Genomic DNA, 18,546 nt, shown 5'->3' with positions numbered 1-18,546 from the left:
ATTTTGTTCTTATTTTTAAAATCTTCTCAATAAATCCAATGTGAGGGGTATCTGAGAAATGATTGAAGTTCAAGTTCCGATGTAAACTCTTTTTTTCTTTTTATATTGGTATGATAAAAGCGAAACTATGTTAGATTTAGCATAGTCCTTGGAGTGATTGATTTTTATTTTTTTTGGGCGTTGGTTGGTTTCTAAGAGCGAGACATGAGCATGAAAGAACTTGTTGAGAAAATATCAACAGATCCTCTATTTATCCAGTTAGCTAAGCAGCATCAAGAAGTGATGAACCTTCAGTTCGATCCAGAACGGTTAACTAACGAAATGCAAAGCATGAACGAGTTCGTTCGTAACCACTTGGTGAAGTTGGTGGTAGTAATATAAGCTCTTTCGTAGGTGCATGCATGAACCTGATAATTGATGATACTCTCCTTGTTTGTTTTTGTTTTCTTTGTTTTGTTTCAGTTTCCGCAGTTGTCTCCGTCTCTGGAGACGTTAGGGAGACCTGGAGGATTCGAGAAATATGCTGAGCTTACAACTCGAATGAAGAAAGATTCGAATTGATACCTATACTAGCTGAGATAGATGCTACTGGTCCCCCTGCTATGTTGAAGTAAGTGTTGTATTGTATCATTCATTAGTAACTTTTTAGGGTTTCGTTTATGTGTGTGGAAGGAACTTGTTTCCGGTTTGGTTAGGTTTTGGAATGATGAAGACGTGTTGCAAAAGCTAAGTAAAGTAATGGTTATTGCTGCTCATGATGAGACTTCTGATGTAGAGGTAAAAAAAACTGCTTCCTACTCTGTCTAGAATCTTATCCTTGTAAACTCACTCAGCATCGATTTCTTTAACCAAACAGGGTGGTAATGAATATGACGAAGTGTCCCAAGGAAGGAAAGCGTTACAGATTATATGTGAGTATGAAAAGGTATGTCAATCTATCTGACCTTACATGTGGTTTATAGAAACCTTAAACTTGGGTTTAGGACCTAACGTATACTAGTTGTGTTTTTTTCCTAGATGAAACATGTTAGAGTTCTACTGGATAAAAAACATGTGTTCAAAAGGCTCGATGAAGCAATGGGTATTGTTCATAAGACTGCTACTTCCGGTGATGTGGAGGTAAAACTGCTTCCTACTCTGTTTAATGTCTCTGTTCTGTTTGTAAACTCACTGTGCTTCGGTTTCTTGAACCAATCCAGGGTCTGATGAAAACTTCATTGGCTACTGCGGAAAAAGATGAAGAAGACTCCGAGGGAAGGACAGCACTGCATTTGGCTTGCTCGTTTGGCAAGGTTGCATGTGGTTTTAACTCAACTTACATTGGTTGAGTCTGTTTCTAGGTCAAATGTGCTAAAATTCTTCTGGAAGCTGGAGAAATCTAAACGCGGTTGACAAAAACAAGAACACACCGTTGCACTATGCTGCTAACTGTGGGAGGAAAAAGTGTGTTAATTAGCCTTCTCCTAAAGAAAGGTGGTACAGTGTAAGTTTGCAACCAAAACAAAAAAAAAAAAAAACTCTGTTTCAAACAACTTAAACTGGTTTTATACTGACTCAGTTTTTGATGTGGATGGCAAAACTCCAATTGATTTGGCTAAGCTTAATTATCAGCTTGACGTTGTGAACCTCCTTGAGAAGGTTGCATGACTTTGCCTTTGAGAGTTTTAGTGCATATATAGGGTTTAGGGTTTTATATCTTTGTGACTCTTGACATTTTTTTTTTTGTGCACGCTCTTGACATTGATAATATTAAAGAAAACAGAAGAGAGATAGATAAAGTGGTCTTAATGATTTGATATCATATATATTGTTGGCTGAAAATATAAAAAACACATTCTCTCAGTCTCTCACAGTTAGTATATGCGTTCTTGATTAGGCCTTGGTTTCTTTTGTGCCGTTGAACGAGAAATGACGCCAAATACAAGCCTAGAAGCACAAGAATCCTCCCATAAAAATCCAATCTCGTCATTCATCCTCAAGTTTCTCCTTCGGACAAAATCTCCCACCCATCCATCCGTTAAAGCATAGTTTCTACTTTTTCCCAGACGTAGGCGCAGCTTATGCATTGTTCTCAAGTCATAGTCAAATACGTCAACAATGATTCCAGATTCAGTTACTATCCTTTTGAATTCTGCTACAGGTATATGTCTTCGAATGTGCTCATCAACGGAGCTTTCTTGCAGAATAAGGCTGTTGTTGACAGGGTTAATATCGTTCCTAACCAGTTTCTTCGTGATGGTCCATTGAGGTGCGTCGTTGACAGTAGGTGCAGGGATCGTTTGAGGTGCGTCGTTGACTTCTCTAGGTGTAGGGATCATCTAAATCTTTTCTCTCTCTCTTTTTGCGTTCCAAACGAAACCAAAAGCAATGTTACTTTTGTTTTTGAAAAGGCAAGAAGTGTCTATGCCAGATCCTTCACCTAACGCGATACAAAGAACATACAATCATTGACAGGCACAAGTACTACAAGAACTAGGGAATGGGAATAAAGACTTTACTTACCTAGAATTCCTAAACCCTCAAGGTTATCAATTCTAAGCTGTAAATCTATACCATCTATGGAGATGCTAGGCATCATCTCGGGATCATCAGAAATAACGTTGGAACCTTTGACAATCAAGTAAGACTGGTTACTGTTGTTCTTAACATCTCTAGAGGTAGGCTTCATCTGAGTCGGGTTAGGATCTTGTTGTGAACCAATGTTCCCTGCAGAATCAATAGAACCTGCAATTGCAAGTTGCAACACACAAGTAAAAAAGGTAGTCAGAGAAAAATATAGGGGTTCTGCGTAATGTCTTATAGTAGTTTGTGATGAAAGAACGTTAACCTTCGAACAAGCCACCAGAAGGACTCAACATGTTTGTAGTGTTGACAAGGATGTTATCACCTTCGAGGTCATTTGGGTTATCCCTATACGTTTCATATCGTTTCAAGACTTCTTCATCTGTGTTGATCGGAGAAACAAACGGCTTCTGAGTTTCTTGGCTCATATTACTCATCGGAATCATTTTCTCTGTTTCCTTGGATCGCAAGTAAGAGACTAAGAGGATTCTTCAAGGCTCTCTCGTGGTTCTTGAATCGTACTCGCTCGATTCTTCTCCCTCGGAGCTAAAGGATAACATATCTGTTTCCTTGGGTTGCAAGAAAGAAGAGTTTTGACTTTTGAGTGACTCAATACTCTCTCGTTCTCTTCTTCGTCGGAGAGAGTTAGCGTTAAGGCGATTTTAGAGAGAGAGAGAAAGATTTGGATGTTGTCAAAAAAAAAAAAAAAAAGATTTGGATTAGTGAAACCGCGAGTGAGGAGAGTCGTTAATTATATATAAACGAATTATTAATTATCTAATCTTTAATTGCAGTGGCTTCAATTTAGACGAAAAAAATACTAATCAATCATCTCAAAAAATTTTGCTTTACCTTTTCCAGTTACTCGCTGTTTAAATTATTTTTTATTTTATGTTTTGGTTTAAGTTGTTGGTACAATTTTTATGTATAGTATTGTTAAATTATCTAATCTTTACTTCTGGTGTTGTTTTGATATTCCCCACCATTTTCGCATTGCAATGCTTTTATGCTGGGGCCAAATTGATTAGAGACAACCCATAAATTGTAAAAATGTGGAGAATACGTCGGATATCTTTCGTAAAATAAAAACCCAAAGAAAATGAGTAAACTGATCAATGTAAGTGACATAATATTTGAAGCCCTTGATGCTGGAAACTGGTGAGGTCCAGACATTGGAATAAATTATTTTAAATGGTTCAGAAACAGTAGAAATAACAGAATCAAAAGGTAAACGAATGTGATTCCCCAACTGACAAGCATAACAAAGAAGCATGTCAGTTTTAGAACAATTTATTGTAGAAGAAGATATAAGAGATTGTAGAGTAGTGTTTCCCACGTGACCAAGAGGATGATGCCACAACATGGTGTTGGGAACCATGGAAATCATGTCTTGTGGAGATGGAGAGGCCGATGGTGGTGACATAACGAAATAAAGAGGGCCATCGCTGTTACATCGGAGAAGCTTGATCCGAGTTGGAAAGTCCTATACACAAAAACCAAACGGATCAAATTCCACATAAACAGAGTTATCTTTAGTAAAATGACATAGTGAGACAATATTTTTTGATGATAGAGGGACAAACTAGGACGTTTTTAAGATGTAGAGGTCGACTGTTAGACATGATAACAGAGTGACCGAAAGCATTTGTAGAAATAGAGGATCTATTACCGACTACAACCAATGGGGAGGAGCTCGAATTAAAAAGAGAATGTAGAGTACCTGGTTGTGTCGTGAGGTGGGACGTTGCAGCAGTGTCCATATACCACTTGCCATCCACCGGATCTTGCACCGTCATTGTCCCAAACGCGGCGACAAGGCTTGATGGGAGTTGTGTTGGTTGGACAGTCGGAGGTGGTGTGTATGGAGAAGAACCGAGAACGCCGGCAGCGACGGGCTGAGTGGCTGTCAGATAGGCCATAGGTTGGTGTGGCCAGTTTCTTTGTGGCCATGGCGAGGCCGAAACCGGAGGTTGATACCAGGGAGGTGGCATGCGCCAGTTAGTGCCCTAGTTACAGTTTTGATGACCACGTCCTCTGCCACTGTAACTCTGTCCGCAGCCGCGTCCTCGACCGTTGTTGTAGTTACCGCTGTTGTAGTGACCTCTATTGGAGTTGTTGTCACGATGATTTTTGTTGGTGTTGGAGTCGATGGAGGCAGAGGTTGTTTTGACTTGTTTGGAGAGGTTCCTCCTCGGCAAGCATGGAGCGAGCAATGGCAAAGGATGGGAAGGGTTGGCGATGTTTGATGATGTTGATGATGTTTTCGTATTTTTCGGTGAGACCATTAACCATATGCATAACGAGTACATGTTTGGTAACAGGAGAATCAACGTTGGTCAAGAGATCCGAGAGAGTCTTCAGCTTCTGACAGTAGTCATGGACGGAGAGATCGCCGATGGTAAGTGAGAAGAGTTCGTTGTCAAGTTGGATAGTCCGAGCCTCCTTGTTGTCTCTGAAGAGATTCTTGATGGATGTCCAGATCTGTCGAACGGTGCTACGAGTTTTGAGAATGGTGTCGAGAAGAGAGGGTGATATGGTGCCGTAGATCCACATTTTAACGATGTCGTCATGTTCCTTCCAAGGAGTGTCCTCGTCATTGGCTGGAGTGGATTTGCCATCGAGATCACCGTGGACGCCGAAGCTGTAGCAGTGAGTCTCGAAGAGTTCACGCCATGCATCGTAGTTCATCTTCTGCATGTCAAGTACGAGAGGGATGTGTGACTTAATGTGAGTCACGGTGAAGACCTTGGAAACCGGTTGAGCCATCAAAGAAGGAATGAGAGAATGGAGAGGAGATCTATGGTTTAGGAGGGGAAGAAGAAAGTAAGCAAGAGAAGACAAGAGGAGACAGAGGAAGAGGAGGAAAGAGGCGGGGGGTTTTTTTTAAAAGGCTTTGATACCATGTTACAAAGCAAGACTCGATGCCCATTTTCATTACATTATGTCACGTATATATACAAATGTGGTCAAATGCTGTGCAAGTAATATCGATACAGATATGGAAACAAAATATTACATAATCCCTTATCTATCATTTTTTTCCTGTGCGTCACTATCACTGTGAATATAAGTTTTGGTGGTATTTCAATTTGATAAATGATTCTTTTGTTTGTCTTATTAAAAATGTATCATAATTTCAAAGTTTGTATCCGGTTTATGTAGAGCATGTTACTAATAATGCAACATGATGAGCAAATGTTTCTTTTGATTTACGGATATGTTCAAGCACATCTCAAGAGTCACAAAAGACTCTCAAACCATAAATGGTACGCACTAAGCTCTTATCACTAAATACCCCTTCATCTCAAGAATCCTAGGATAGAATGTTGTCAAAGCTCTCATCAGAGGCAGACATCCTCATGCAGCCAACGAGCTGATAATTTAGTTAGCCAAATCAATGGGAATTTTGCAGTCTTGGTTTTCTGAGTTTGATTATATTCCGCGGGGTTTTTATTTATAATTTGTTAATTATAATAATTTATATTGATTGAACCAACTTGACAAAATAATGTTTTTGGTGTTTTTAATTATTTTGATTTTTTTTCAATGAATGTAAAATTTATTCATTAAAATACCGGTGTTACATCAAGTGCGTCGTTTTTTTTTTAAATCAAGCTTTGAAACTATAACTTGAAATCGAGTATAAAACCAAGAAATAAGAAGATGTTCATATTGCTGATTTCCCGCTTTTTGTAGGAAAGTAATCCTATTTGGAATCGTCTTGTCGATTAGTTTCTCGAGGTGAGCTGTTGATCTAGGCTGTTCTGCATGCCTATGATTGTTTCTATCACTCCAGATTGTGTGTACCGTAGTATAAGCAAAGGGTGTGGCTCTAGTGCTGAGCTAGAGATGAGAGCTGTAATCTGGTCCCATTGTGTGGTGTGTTGGCTGCCGAGAAGCCTTCATGTGAGGTTCTTCCAAATCTGACTCGAGTAGGGGCATTGGAAGAAGAGGTGGTTCCTTGTTTTTATCGGTTCTTGACAGAAAACACAAGATGAATCAACCCGTTGATTCCATGCTAACATACGGTATCCCGTAGATAACCTATTGTGCATTCCCAGATACGTTATAAAAGCAAATTTTGGTGTAGTTTCGGGAAACCACACTCCCTTAGTCCAATGGCAAACCAGTTTCTCTTCTCTGGTGTTTTTCCATCATTTTGATGTATTTTTATAATTTTCTAGTAAATAATTCATCTTTTTTTTTATTGTTTATTTACTTTTAGTTACATTGTTTAACGCTTATTAAAAGGCAACTTATCTAATTAAAATAGGTTTATTTTATTATCTTAAAAAAATAGATAGAACTAACATCAAAAATTATAATTTATTATTCAATATTTTCCTCAATATACCATAAATATAACTAATTCTATATTAATAGCATATGAAATTATGAGAAAATTATAATATCATATCATTTAATTTTTGTAATATAATGAAATCTATACAAAACTAAAATTCCATTAATTTTATGTTATGTAAACTTTTATTAAATTTAGTATAATTAAATTAAATTATTGATTTATATATACAATTAATAACTAGAATATATATAATTATATACAATTTAAAAAAGTTATTAAATTTTAGATATCCTGTATTCTGTATCCTGATTTATATTCTGTAAGTTATTAAATTTAAACATGTCAATATAAGAAATAACGAGTTAATGTATGGCTTTAAATCAATCTTTAAAAAATAAATGAAATATTAAATGTGACATGTTGGCGTGTCAACGTGGGAGAGAGCCCATTCATAGGATTACTTAGATTAGGAAATCCACAAAACTCAAAAATCAGTTTCAATCTTTAAGTGGAAAGATATATGTGTGTCATTTTCTTATTCAAATTACCAATTTTTACTTCTTTTACTATAATTTATAAATTGTATTTATATATGCTTCTATATACTACTTTAATTTCTAATCCCAATTAAATTTATACAAAATAACTGCACAAATTTTCAAATATATGTTTTTGATATATTACTCAATTTGTAAAATAAATTTCTAAAATTTTAATAACTTACAGAATATAATATTTTCAAACAATTACAACATTTTTGTTCAGATTACCAATTTTTACTTCTTTTACTATAAGTTATAAATTGTATTTATATATGCTTCTATATATTACTTAGTTTCTAATCCCCAATTTAATTTACACATAATATCTGAAAATTTTCAAATATATGTTTTTGATATATTACTTAATTTGTAAAATAAATTTCTACATTTTTAATAACTTACAGAATATAATATTTTCAAAACAATACAGCATTTTTATTCTCTTACAATAGGGGGAATCTCATGCCGAAAGCCGGACTAGTCTCTACGGATGACCCAAGTTATGAAGTGCTTGAGTGATTTTTCATGAGACGCTTGAGTGGAGAAACAACCACAAGCACCACAACTTGTTAACCATTTACAACAGTTGACAAATTATGTAAAACTTTATAGTAAGTTACTAATTTTGATAATATCACCTATAAATTGTGAAATTCAATAGAATTATAAAATAATGAAACAGCTATGATTTTGAATTGTAGCATGGATTGGTCAAATACATTCCCATTTCAAGATAAAATGTAAACATGCATTGATATGATATTTTTCTTTATAAAACATGTCCTTAAAAAAAATTAATATATATATTTCTCTTTTTCTGTTATTTTGCATTATTGTGAACCAAACTTTTATTACTGATTGGGATTTAACATAATCAAACCAACCATAAAAGAGAGAGACATATTGACTTTCCCACACCAACGTGCGTCCATGCAAATGAGCCCTTGCAACACACATGAGTCAGTGTGCATATAAAGCTTTAAATCCTTGCAAATAAAAATGCGTGTACAAACTTATAGGTATAGGAGAGAGACGCAGGAGAAAAATTATCAAAAAATGGGGACAAAAACCCATAATTCTCGAGGGAAAATATTCATGATCTATCTAATACTAATCTCATTGTCACTTTTTGGTTTGATCTTACCTTTTAAACCTCTTTTACGGATCACTTCATCGTCTTCAACGTTACAGATTAATCTACCATCGCCTCAAGTCAACAAAAACCCGAAATGGCATTGGCTCCGACTCATCCGTAATTATCTACCCGAAAAGAAGCTCCGAGTTGGCTTCCTCAACATCGACGAGAAAGAGCGCGAGAGCTACGAGGCTCGTGGACCGTTGATATTAAATAACGTGTACGTTTCGTTTGATCCTATACCGGAGAATGTTACTTGGAAGAGTCTTTACCCCGAGTGGATCGATGAGAAAGTTTCTAACTGTCCCGAGATCTCTCTCCCTCAGCCACAAGGTTCTGATGCTGACGTGGACGTCATCGTTGCTAGAGTTCCTTGCGATGGGTGGTCGGAGAGTAAAGGGCTGAGAGATTTGTTTAGGCTTCAGGTTAACTTGGCCGTTGCGAATCTAGCCGTCCAGAGTGGTATGAGAAGGGTTGATTCGACAGTGTACGTTGTGTTCATCGGCTCATGTGGACCTATGCATGAGATCTTCAGGTGCGATGAGCGAGTTAGGCGCGTTGAGGATTATTGGGTGTATAAGCCTTATATCCCAAGTTTGAAGCAGAAGCTTCTCATGCCTGTTGGTTCATGTCGCGTTGCTCCTCCGTTTGCCCAACTTGGTAAGTTATAATTTTTTCCCTCTTTAAATATTAGTTTTCATATTCGACAAAAAACAAATTTATTAGTTTCATAAACTTGTATTCTGACATATTATCTCACAATTATTCTTTTATTTTATTTTATGGTAGATACTAATCCTTCTAAGTAATTTCTAATAAACACCATTTTACTATTACTAAATCATTATATATGTTGTCAAAAAAAAAAACATTATATGTAAATATGCATTTTTTTTTCTTGGTGAAGTTTCTATTGGAGAGGTGTTTTGGTAGATCATTATTGCTAACACGTACTTGTTTCAAATGAAAAATTGGTAATTAAAGTAATATGAGACTAATGGTTGGTGCGATTAGATCGTGCCTCACAGTATGCATATATAGTTTTTGTTGACGTAATATTAAGTACATTGATTATTTTTTTGCATATTTAAATAGCATAAACATTGTGTTGTCCCACATACAACCATTAACATTTTTGTCAAAACTAAACTTCTTTGTTTTTCTACTTCGAGAATTTTGGACGTGTGATGATCATAAACCAAAATTTCAATTCTTGACACTGAAGCTCATGTTTGGATAAGGTTCTTTTGTATGACACGTCCAAACTATTTTCTATAAACTTGTCATTTTTTTTTTTCTTAAAACGTTAGAAGATATTTATTACAACAAATTTTAAATGTATATATGTCAATGTGGAAACAGGAAACATATATATATATTGTTGTAAAACACTTAGTGGACTCTATAGATCGGCCCATTCACAGTCCATTAGGACATGGCCTTACGGCCCATGTACGGTCCATCATTGTACGGCCCATCGGCCATTGCTTTACGGCCCATGGCCTATTCTATGTCCTAGTCGGTTTATGGGCTTTACCTTTGTACTCTACTATATATATACTTGTAAACCTCGATATTGATTAATGAGAACAAGAGATTTCGTCCCCTAAACTCTCTAGTTTCATAACACGTTATCAGCACGATAGCCTCTAAGGCCAGCTGAGAAAACCCTAACCCTAAAACCCTAAAGGCAGCCGCCGTTTCTCTCCTCCCTAAAACCCTAAAACCCTAATCGACCGCCGCCTCTATCTCTTACCCTAAAACCCTAAAAACCGCCGCCCAAATTCGGCGATCATCTTCCGTCCGTGTACGGGGCCAGTCCGGGGTAAGTTCATGTTCGAAGATCCAGTACGCGGCAAGTTCCGGCGATCAGCTTCCGTCCATTTTGGATCCAGTACGCGGCAAGTTCCGGGGCAAACTCGGAGATCTCTCGGTGATAATCCAAAACTCTCAGTGATTACTCCTTGTTCGGAATCCATCATCGTCCGCGGTCCTGTTCCTGTTCGAAGATCGAGTTTTGTCCGAGTTATGTTCGAGTTCGAAACCATGGCGTGTTCGTGATCGAAATTTTATTGAAGACTTGATCAAGGTTCGAGGTTCGCGGTTCCTAGGCGCATCCGAGAGCGGTACGTAGGCGGTACGAGGATCTGTCCGAGAGCATCCGAGAGCAGTTCGAGAGTGGTACAAGGATTGGGTTGATAGCGGTTCTGATCGAGGTTCGTGAGTGAAATCTGAGGTCTTTAGCTCCCAGATCAAAACCAGTCAGACCCTAATTGGTGAAAGGTAATTAAGATCTAAAACTCTCTTAGAACCTATGAATCGAATTCAATACATAAAACCTATGGAACCCTAAAACATCCAAGTACACAACAAACAAATCTTAAGAGTCCTATTCCTGTAAAACTTTAAAATCGGATGCATAGGGCTGTTAGATTGTTTGTGAATTGCAGCAAGATATATCAAGCTTAAAATCCGATTGATTGATTAATTGTCTATGCTTGCTTGATTGATTGTTGCATAAGAACCTAGAACTAAATTGTTAGACTCATAAGATAAATATTGATCTAATTGTTCTAGGATATTTAAAACTTGGTTGTTCATGCATCATAATGAAATCGGATTATGCATAGGGTATTAAAGAACCAATAATTGCATAAATTGTTAGAGTTGCATGAACATTAATATCAAATTGGATAGACTTGTTTAGGACTGTTGAATTCGGAATTTCCATAAAAACAATATAGGATCAATTATAAACATAAAACTGTTCTAGTAAATTAAGAAAAAAATTCGGATCCTAAAACTATGAAATTCGAAAATTATAGAACTGTTCTAGGTTGCTAGAACTATCAGGATAACTTCCAAATTTAATTTGGTAATTATCCTAAAATTTAAATAAAATATTTCCTAAAACTTGTCTTAATCCAAAACTGAAAAGGAAATCTTAAGAAAAGGAAATCTTATCTAGAAAAAGGAAATTATTGCATGCATGCTAGTTCCTATCTAGGTTTGTTGTTCATGCATATTAAGCCACGAAATTGAGTAGAATAAAGGCATGTTTCGGTCTCAAATACCGCATGACCTAAGTTCGAAATTATAAGTAAAGGCAAGGCATGTTTCGGTCTCAAATACCGCATGACCTAAGAATAAAATGATTCCATGGTTCGGTCTTAAACACCGCATGGCATGATCCAAATGAATTACATGGTTCGGTCTTAAAACCGCATGATAATGATGAGATCATGTTTTGTAAAATCAAAGTACCTATGTGAGTGTATTAAGGATGATAATGGTTGCACTAAAAGAATAAATGTAAGGCAATTTTGCATACACACCATCACCTTGCTGAGAGTCTCAAGGACCAAGTACCATACCATTGAGAATCTTATTGACCTTTGGACAGAGTTGAAAAACAATATGGACACCAATAGATGGTGCTCCTACCAAAGGCTCAATTCGAAAAACCTAAGGATCCAGGAATTCCAATCCATGGATGAGTATAACTCAGAGCTTTTAAGATTGTCTCAATCCTAAGGTTGTGTGGTATTGAAGTCACGGAGAGAGAGTTACTAGAGAAGACTTTGTCTACTTTTAGTACTCACAATATAGTACTTCAGCAACAGTACCGTGAAAATGAGCTGTTGATGAATAGTGCTATGAGACCTCCCGGTACAACCCTATTACCGGAAAAAGAGCCCAAGGAGACCAACTACGTCCACAGAAAAAGACACTATGGCCATGGCCGTGGTGGCAGAGGACGTGGTGGTCGTTGGGGACAGGCAAGCCGTTTTGATGGTTACGGCCGTAGTGGCCGTGGCCGCGGTGGTAGGGGCCGTGGGTCCTTTAAACCGCAAATCAAGGCTAAATCGGTTTGTCACCGATGTTTAAATGAAAAGTGCAATGAAGCTCACAAGGTTGACATGACAAAGAAAAATCCTAAAGAGCCTAAAGAGCCAAAGAGACTAAGAAGTGGACATGGTGGTTCTGGTCGTGGGACTTACCAAAGACATAATTATGATGGTCAAGGCTATAGAAACCGATTAGGCTTCGGCCGTGGTCGGGGTAAAGGCCGCAGGTTATCTAAACCGGCAACATAAGACCAAGTCCACTTGTAATAATAATTATGGTATAGAAAACCATAAGATAAAGACATGCAGAACTCCTAAATTGGATTATGAGATTTTGATTGCCTAAAGAAAAATATTTAAACTCATGTGGTGTATTAATTTAATTTCTATGTTTTGAATTTGATTGAATTATTATTTTGATTTAAATCCAATTATTTTATTTCCTTTAATATATATTAAAACATAAATCCTTGTCCATTATTGGAAATGGTTAAGGACAAGAAAATAAGTGTGGTGGATAGTGGATTAAGCCACACAAAGCCAATATTAGCAAAGATAAGCGGGTATAGCAAGCCTAAGTAAAGGCTACGGCCAGGCATATATTTTATGGCACACATTTTGAACTAAGTGTTGCATTATAATCACCCAGCTCTAAGAGAAGCTTATTGAGCTTTAAGGACATTCATTTGAATGGTTTCCATATTGAAATACAGGGTGAAGGAAACAGAGAGTTCCTATATATATTGAAATCACCCATGGACATAAGAAAGTCCTAGAGCCTATACCTGCACTAGCCACTGGTTTTCTTACCATGCTAAGATTAATATAATAGAGGCTAATATGGCAATGAACGAAATGTTCAATAATTCACTTTATGGCATGACCGGATTGGCCATCTGGATTCTAACGTGATGCGTATGTTGATATTAAATAAAAATGGGCACACTCCTAAGAGAGAGAAGAGTTATCCCTACAATCTCACATGTGTAGCATGTACACAAGGGAAACTCATTTATAAGGCCATCACCAGCAAATGTAACTAAAGAAATTTTCCACTTAAGACTATAAGTCTAGATAGTGCTGGTGAATTTATATCCCAAGCGTTTAATAATAATGGTATGTCCATGGGGGGGGAGTGTGGACCACCCTGTGGCACATGAACATACAGAGAATGGATTAGATGAATCCTTCATTAAACGCACTTAATAAATTGCTCGACCATTACTCATGAGGTCGAAGCTTCTTGTGTCGGCTTGGGGACACACAATATTACATGTAATAGAACTTATACGCATCAGGCCATCTAGTGAGTATAAATATTCCCAAATGCATAACGGGTCATAAGCCAGACATATCCCATCTAAAATAATATACGGGTGTGCCGTTTATATTGCATCATCACAGAGAACAAAGATGGGACCTCAAAGGAGGATGGGAATATATATTGATATGATTCTCCCACCATTGTTAAGTATCTTGAGCCAACTATGGGTGATTTATATGTGGCCAGATACACGGATTGTCAGTTTGCTGAATCCGAATTCCCTATATTGGGTGGAGAGAAAGACAAGCTGGTCAAAGAAATATTATGGAATCAAACATCCTTAAATTGGCAAGATCCTCGAGATTATACATTTGCAAAAGCTAGCTATTCAATTGCCAAGATTCCTTTAATGACCTAAAGAGAATTATGAAATCGTACATACCAGCTTGTAATGCACCAGTACGTATTGATGTTCAAAAGGAACACAATAATCAAGTTGCTACAGAGTCTAAATAGACCAATATGTTCCATAGAAAAGAACCTTCGGAAATCTAAGAAAGGTGCAATTAAAACCGAGGTTAAGGAAAGAGTATAGACATGGCCGCGGCAAATCCTAAGGTACCAACAATGAGGTTTGGGACGCTAAATCTCAAGGTCCTTAAGGTATTAATAATAATAATAAGAGCTCGATAAACTATATCATGTCTAGAATAAAATGGAACTGCAAAGATGTCGACATTAATGAAATAATTGCATGCAAGGTAGCACTTGAAGTAAATGAGGATCAGAAACTCACGTCTATATTAGAGTGCACTCAAAGTAAAGATTGGCTAAAATAGAAAGAAGCCATTGACGTGGTGTTAAACTCTTTAAAGAAGAGAAATGTGTTTGGTCCGACCTTAAAGACAACACTTGATATAAACCAGTTGGACATAAGTTGGTCTTTGTAAGAAAGAGAAATGAGAGTAATGAAAGCGTGAGATAAAGCACGGCTTATAGCACAAGGATTCTCTCAAAGACCAGGAATAGATTATGAGGAGACTTACTCCCTGTGATGGATGCAACGACTTTAATAAGTCTGGCTATAAAAGAAAAACTGGATTTACGGTTAATGGATGTTAAAACCATATACTTACATGGTCCACTGGAAAATGAAATGAAATTACCAGAGGGTATAGAGCTCAATTATAAGAGTGGTTCTCGAGAAAATACTGCACAAGGCTAGACAAATACCTTTATGGACTGAAACAAAGTGGGTGTATATGGTACAATAGATTAAGCAAGTACCTAGCTAAAGAAAGCTATAATAATGATTCCATCAGTCCATGTATTTATAAAGAAGTTTGCAAACAAAGGATTTGTGATAATAGCAGTCTATATGGATGATTTAAACATCCTTGGAACCCCTGGTTAAATCGCCCAAACAAGAAAGAATTTGAAATGAAAGACCTAGGCAAAAGAAAAATTCTGTTTGGGGTTACAACTTGAGTACATAAATGATAGAATCCTTGTGCATCAAATGGCATATACAGAAAAGTACTCAAGAGTTTTAATAAGGACTAAGCTCACCCATTGACTAGCCCAATGGTTGTAAGGAGCATTGATTTGGATAAAGATCCATTGGTCCAAAGAAGGACAATGAGAAAGTTCTCGGTCCTGAAATGCCATACCTCAGTGCTATAGGAGAATTAATCTTGGCTAGCCACACTAGACCAGAGATAAGTTTTGTCGTGAACCTCCTAGCAAGAATTAGTTCTTGACTAACCCAAAGGCACTAGAGTGAAATTAAGTATTTATTATGTTACCTACAAGGAAGGTAAGATTTGGGTTTATATTATACTAACTATAACAAAGAAGGTTTTAGTTGGTATTGTTGATGCAGGTTATAGCAAAGAAGGTTTAGTGCGTTTTGTTCGATGACTCAACATATATGGACGGATAGCGGCATGGACGATAGCAAAGAAGCAACGGTCATATAAGAGGACAATTCGGCCTGCATCACACAGCTCAAGGAAGGTTACATCAAGGGAGATCGGACGAAGCACATCTTACTGAAGTTCAAGTGGTGCAAATTCAATCATGCGACAACTCAGCCGATCTCTTCACCAAAGCATTGCCGACATCAACGTTCAAGAAGCTCACGCACAAGATTGGAATGCGGAGGCTTAAGGACTTGGAGTGATGTTTGGATCAGGGGGAGCAATGTGTGCTGTACTCTTTTTCCTTCACCAAGGTTTTGTCCCATTGGGTTTTCCTGGTAAGGTTTTAATGAGGCAGCATCCCCTAAGCACATTGCAGCGATCCCATCCAACATAGGCATGGTCATCTCGTCCAAGGAGTGTTGTAAAACACTTAGTGGACTCTATAGACCGGCCCATTCACAGTCCATTAGGACATGGCCTTACGGCCCATGTACGGTCCATCCTTGTACGGCCCATCGGCCATTGCTTTACGGCCCATGGCCTATTCTATGTCCTAGTCGGTTTATGGGCTTTAGCCTTTGTACTCTACTATATATATACTTGTAAACCTCGATATTGATTAATGAGAACAAGAGATTTCGTCCCCTAAACTCTCTAGTTTCATAACATATATATAATATGTACATATTTTCAACCAGAAAAAAGGTATATGTAGATATTATAAATATAATCATAATTAATTATAACCAATTTTAAATTAAAAACAATTAGGTGGGGATCGGACTGAAAAAGCTTATCCTCAACAACCTTATACCTGCTTACCACAAACCCTACTTGTTCACCAAATTTTCCTCGTCTCACTCTTTTTTTCTCATTCCTTCATTTATCAAAATATACAAGGATTCTTACTCGTTATCTCACTTGTAACTTTTAAAATATTATCATTTACAGGTCAAGAAACATGGAGACAAAAAGCTGAAGGCAATCTTAAGTCCAAGGCAGCCATAGCCTTTCCTCGTCGCTTACGAGTCGCCTATGTGACAGTACTACACTCTTCAGAATCCTATGTTTGTGGGGCAATAGCCTTAGCGCAAAACATAAGACAATCAGGATCTCATAAGGACATGATTCTCCTCCATGACCAGACCATAACCAACAGGTCTCTTATCGGTCTCAGTGCTGCGGGATGGAATCTACGGTTGATCGACAGAATCCGCAGCCCGTTTTCGAAAAAGGACTCTTACAATGAGTGGAACTATAGCAAATTACGTGTGTGGCAAGTAACTGATTACGATAAACTTGTGTTCATAGACGCAGATTTCATCATCCTCAAGAAACTTGATTATCTCTTCTACTATCCACAACTCTCAGCTTCAGGCAACGACAAAGTGCTATTCAACTCCGGAATCATGGTAATACAGCCAAATTCTGTTTTAAAATATCTAAAGTTTTTTTTGGTAAAACGTTTTACATGTTACAAATTAATATGACGTATTTGGCCTAAAAGCTAGATTTAATATTGAAAAAACCCATGCATCACATCCTTTGAATATAATTAGTTGAAAATGTTAATTTCTGCCTAAAAAAACATATACTAATTTTGTTCTCTTGCATCAGGTTCTCGAGCCTTCGGCATGTATGTTTAAAGATCTAATAGAGAAATCGTTCAAGATCGAGTCATACAACGGGGGAGACCAAGGATTCCTCAATGAGATATTTGTATGGTGGCACAGGTTATCGAAACGCGTGCATACAATGAAGTACTTCGACGAAAAAAATCAGCGAGCACATGATCTTCCGGAGAATCTAGAAGGTGTGCACTACTTGGGATTGAAGCCATGGGTATGTTATAGAGACTATGACTGCAATTGGGACATGAGCGCACGACGCGTGTTTGCGAGTGATTCGGTGCACAAGAAATGGTGGAAAGTATATGACAAGATGTCAGAGCAGTTGAAGGGTTATTGTAGTTTGGATAAGATTATGGAGAAGAGGATTGAGAAGTGGAGAGGAATTGCTAAGAACAATAGTTTGCCTGATGGGCACTGGGAGATTGAAGTGAGAGATCCTAGGAAGACGAACCTTCTTGTTCAGTGAGAGGGTTTTAGTTTTTTTGAGTCTTAAGGACACTTGGGAACAGAGAAATGAAGAAACTTCTAATTCAAGAAAGGTTTTGCTTTAGTATATTTAAAATTTTAGCTCCAAATCCATGTCAAGTCCGAGAAGATTGAGATGTGCGTAAGATAGATAGCAAATGACATCTCTAAAAATTTACTTTCAATTTTCTTAAGAAGACACGTCACTATTTGATTCAGTGATATCATGTAATTTGAGGAATATGGTGGCGCAGTAAGAAATTTACAAAAATTGATTTCATTAACTACATCAATAAAATGCATTTGAGTTTTTCCGCGGGGCTAATGTGAAGTTTTTCGGTGTTTGAAGATCCTCCATTTTGGCTAACTTGGACATTCTCTCCTGATTAGTGTCTTTGGTGGTTTCACCATCAGCTTTGCTTATGATAGAGATTGATAAGAGTTTAGGAATGGAAGAATTAGTATTTACTCTTAGATTTACATATCTTCTAGACATCTTCTGATACGCCCCCTTAATCTTAAGACTGATCTTAGTGGAATGGTAGAGCTTGTGCTTGAACAGTGCTATCCAAGCTTGCTTTCCGACGTCTTGCTGGCGACTAAGTCAGATTTTGGATAGATCCGGTGAACATATAGTGATGGCTGTAAGCTGACATTTTTTTTTTTAGCTGAATAGAAACATAACAAATAAAATTTTGAAGAAGCATCAATAACTTGAAAACTGGGAAATAAGATGTTTTTTTAAATATTTTAAACAAGCATTATGGCTTGATTTAGAGGCTCATAAGAAGCTTGAATGATGAAAACATTTATTTTCTTTAAAATAAAATAAAGAAAAAGCACTTGGCTTAGATTCAATAATCTATGATAA

General features: G+C 37.2%; 4 protein-coding genes across 4 annotated transcripts; 2 read left to right on the top strand and 2 right to left on the bottom strand.

The window, feature by feature from the left end:
* Nucleotides 1-462: 462 nt before the first annotated feature.
* On the top strand, nt 463-1,697 carry LOC104758933 (uncharacterized). The gene is made up of 5 exons (XM_087489897.1): nt 463-610; nt 696-777; nt 857-925; nt 1,018-1,119; nt 1,200-1,697. Exons 1-5 carry the CDS (start codon nt 603-605, stop codon nt 1,326-1,328), a joined length of 390 nt encoding a protein of 129 aa, XP_087346023.1. The 5' UTR covers nt 463-602; the 3' UTR covers nt 1,329-1,697.
* Nucleotides 1,698-1,853: 156 nt separating this feature from the next.
* On the bottom strand, nt 1,854-2,318 carry LOC104760064 (B3 domain-containing protein At4g02870-like). Its single transcript, XM_010482914.2, has one exon. The coding sequence runs from the start codon at nt 2,316-2,318 to the stop codon at nt 1,854-1,856; it is 465 nt and encodes a 154-aa protein (XP_010481216.2).
* Nucleotides 2,319-3,008, bottom strand: LOC104760065 (B3 domain-containing protein At4g02870-like). Its single transcript, XM_010482915.1, has 3 exons — nt 2,828-3,008; nt 2,503-2,724; nt 2,319-2,419 (listed from the first exon to the last, which is right to left on the bottom strand). Exons 1-3 carry the CDS (start codon nt 3,006-3,008, stop codon nt 2,319-2,321), a joined length of 504 nt encoding a protein of 167 aa, XP_010481217.1.
* A 5,323-nt stretch (nt 3,009-8,331) lies between these two features.
* On the top strand, nt 8,332-17,962 carry LOC104758934 (putative UDP-glucuronate:xylan alpha-glucuronosyltransferase 4). Its single transcript, XM_010481907.2, has 3 exons — nt 8,332-9,205; nt 16,531-16,991; nt 17,197-17,962. Exons 1-3 carry the CDS (start codon nt 8,410-8,412, stop codon nt 17,674-17,676), a joined length of 1,737 nt encoding a protein of 578 aa, XP_010480209.2. The 5' UTR covers nt 8,332-8,409; the 3' UTR covers nt 17,677-17,962.
* The last annotated feature ends 584 nt before the right edge of the window (nt 17,963-18,546 follow it).

The sequence above is a fragment of the Camelina sativa genome, chromosome 16 (assembly GCF_030686135.1).
Source record: "Camelina sativa cultivar CO46 ecotype springtype chromosome 16, ASM3068613v1".
NCBI classification, from domain to species: domain Eukaryota; kingdom Viridiplantae; phylum Streptophyta; class Magnoliopsida; order Brassicales; family Brassicaceae; genus Camelina; species Camelina sativa.
The sequence above is the reverse complement of the archived record's forward strand: the minus strand, read 5'-3'. Positions and strand labels throughout refer to the sequence as shown.

What these genes read in the sequence shown, in the direction of transcription:
- LOC104760064 (XM_010482914.2), bottom strand. Translation starts at nt 2,318, where the DNA reads ATGATCCCTACACCTAGAGAAGTCAACGACGCACCTCAAACGATCCCT.
- LOC104758934 (XM_010481907.2), top strand. Translation starts at nt 8,410, where the DNA reads ATGCGTGTACAAACTTATAGGTATAGGAGAGAGACGCAGGAGAAAAAT. An exon ending in TCCTCCGTTTGCCCAACTTG is followed by an intron (nt 9,206 to 16,530) that starts GTAAGTTATAAT and finishes TATCATTTACAG; the next exon opens with GTCAAGAAACATGGAGACAA. An exon ending in TATTCAACTCCGGAATCATG is followed by an intron (nt 16,992 to 17,196) that starts GTAATACAGCCA and finishes CTCTTGCATCAG; the next exon opens with GTTCTCGAGCCTTCGGCATG.
- LOC104758933 (XM_087489897.1), top strand. An exon ending in ATGAGACTTCTGATGTAGAG is followed by an intron (nt 778 to 856) that starts GTAAAAAAAACT and finishes TTAACCAAACAG; the next exon opens with GGTGGTAATGAATATGACGA. An exon ending in CTACTTCCGGTGATGTGGAG is followed by an intron (nt 1,120 to 1,199) that starts GTAAAACTGCTT and finishes GAACCAATCCAG; the next exon opens with GGTCTGATGAAAACTTCATT.
- LOC104760065 (XM_010482915.1), bottom strand. Translation starts at nt 3,008, where the DNA reads ATGATTCCGATGAGTAATATGAGCCAAGAAACTCAGAAGCCGTTTGTT. An exon ending in TTCTGGTGGCTTGTTCGAAG is followed by an intron (nt 2,725 to 2,827) that starts GTTAACGTTCTT and finishes TTGCAATTGCAG; the next exon opens with GTTCTATTGATTCTGCAGGG. An exon ending in TGAGGGTTTAGGAATTCTAG is followed by an intron (nt 2,420 to 2,502) that starts GTAAGTAAAGTC and finishes GTATCGCGTTAG; the next exon opens with GTGAAGGATCTGGCATAGAC.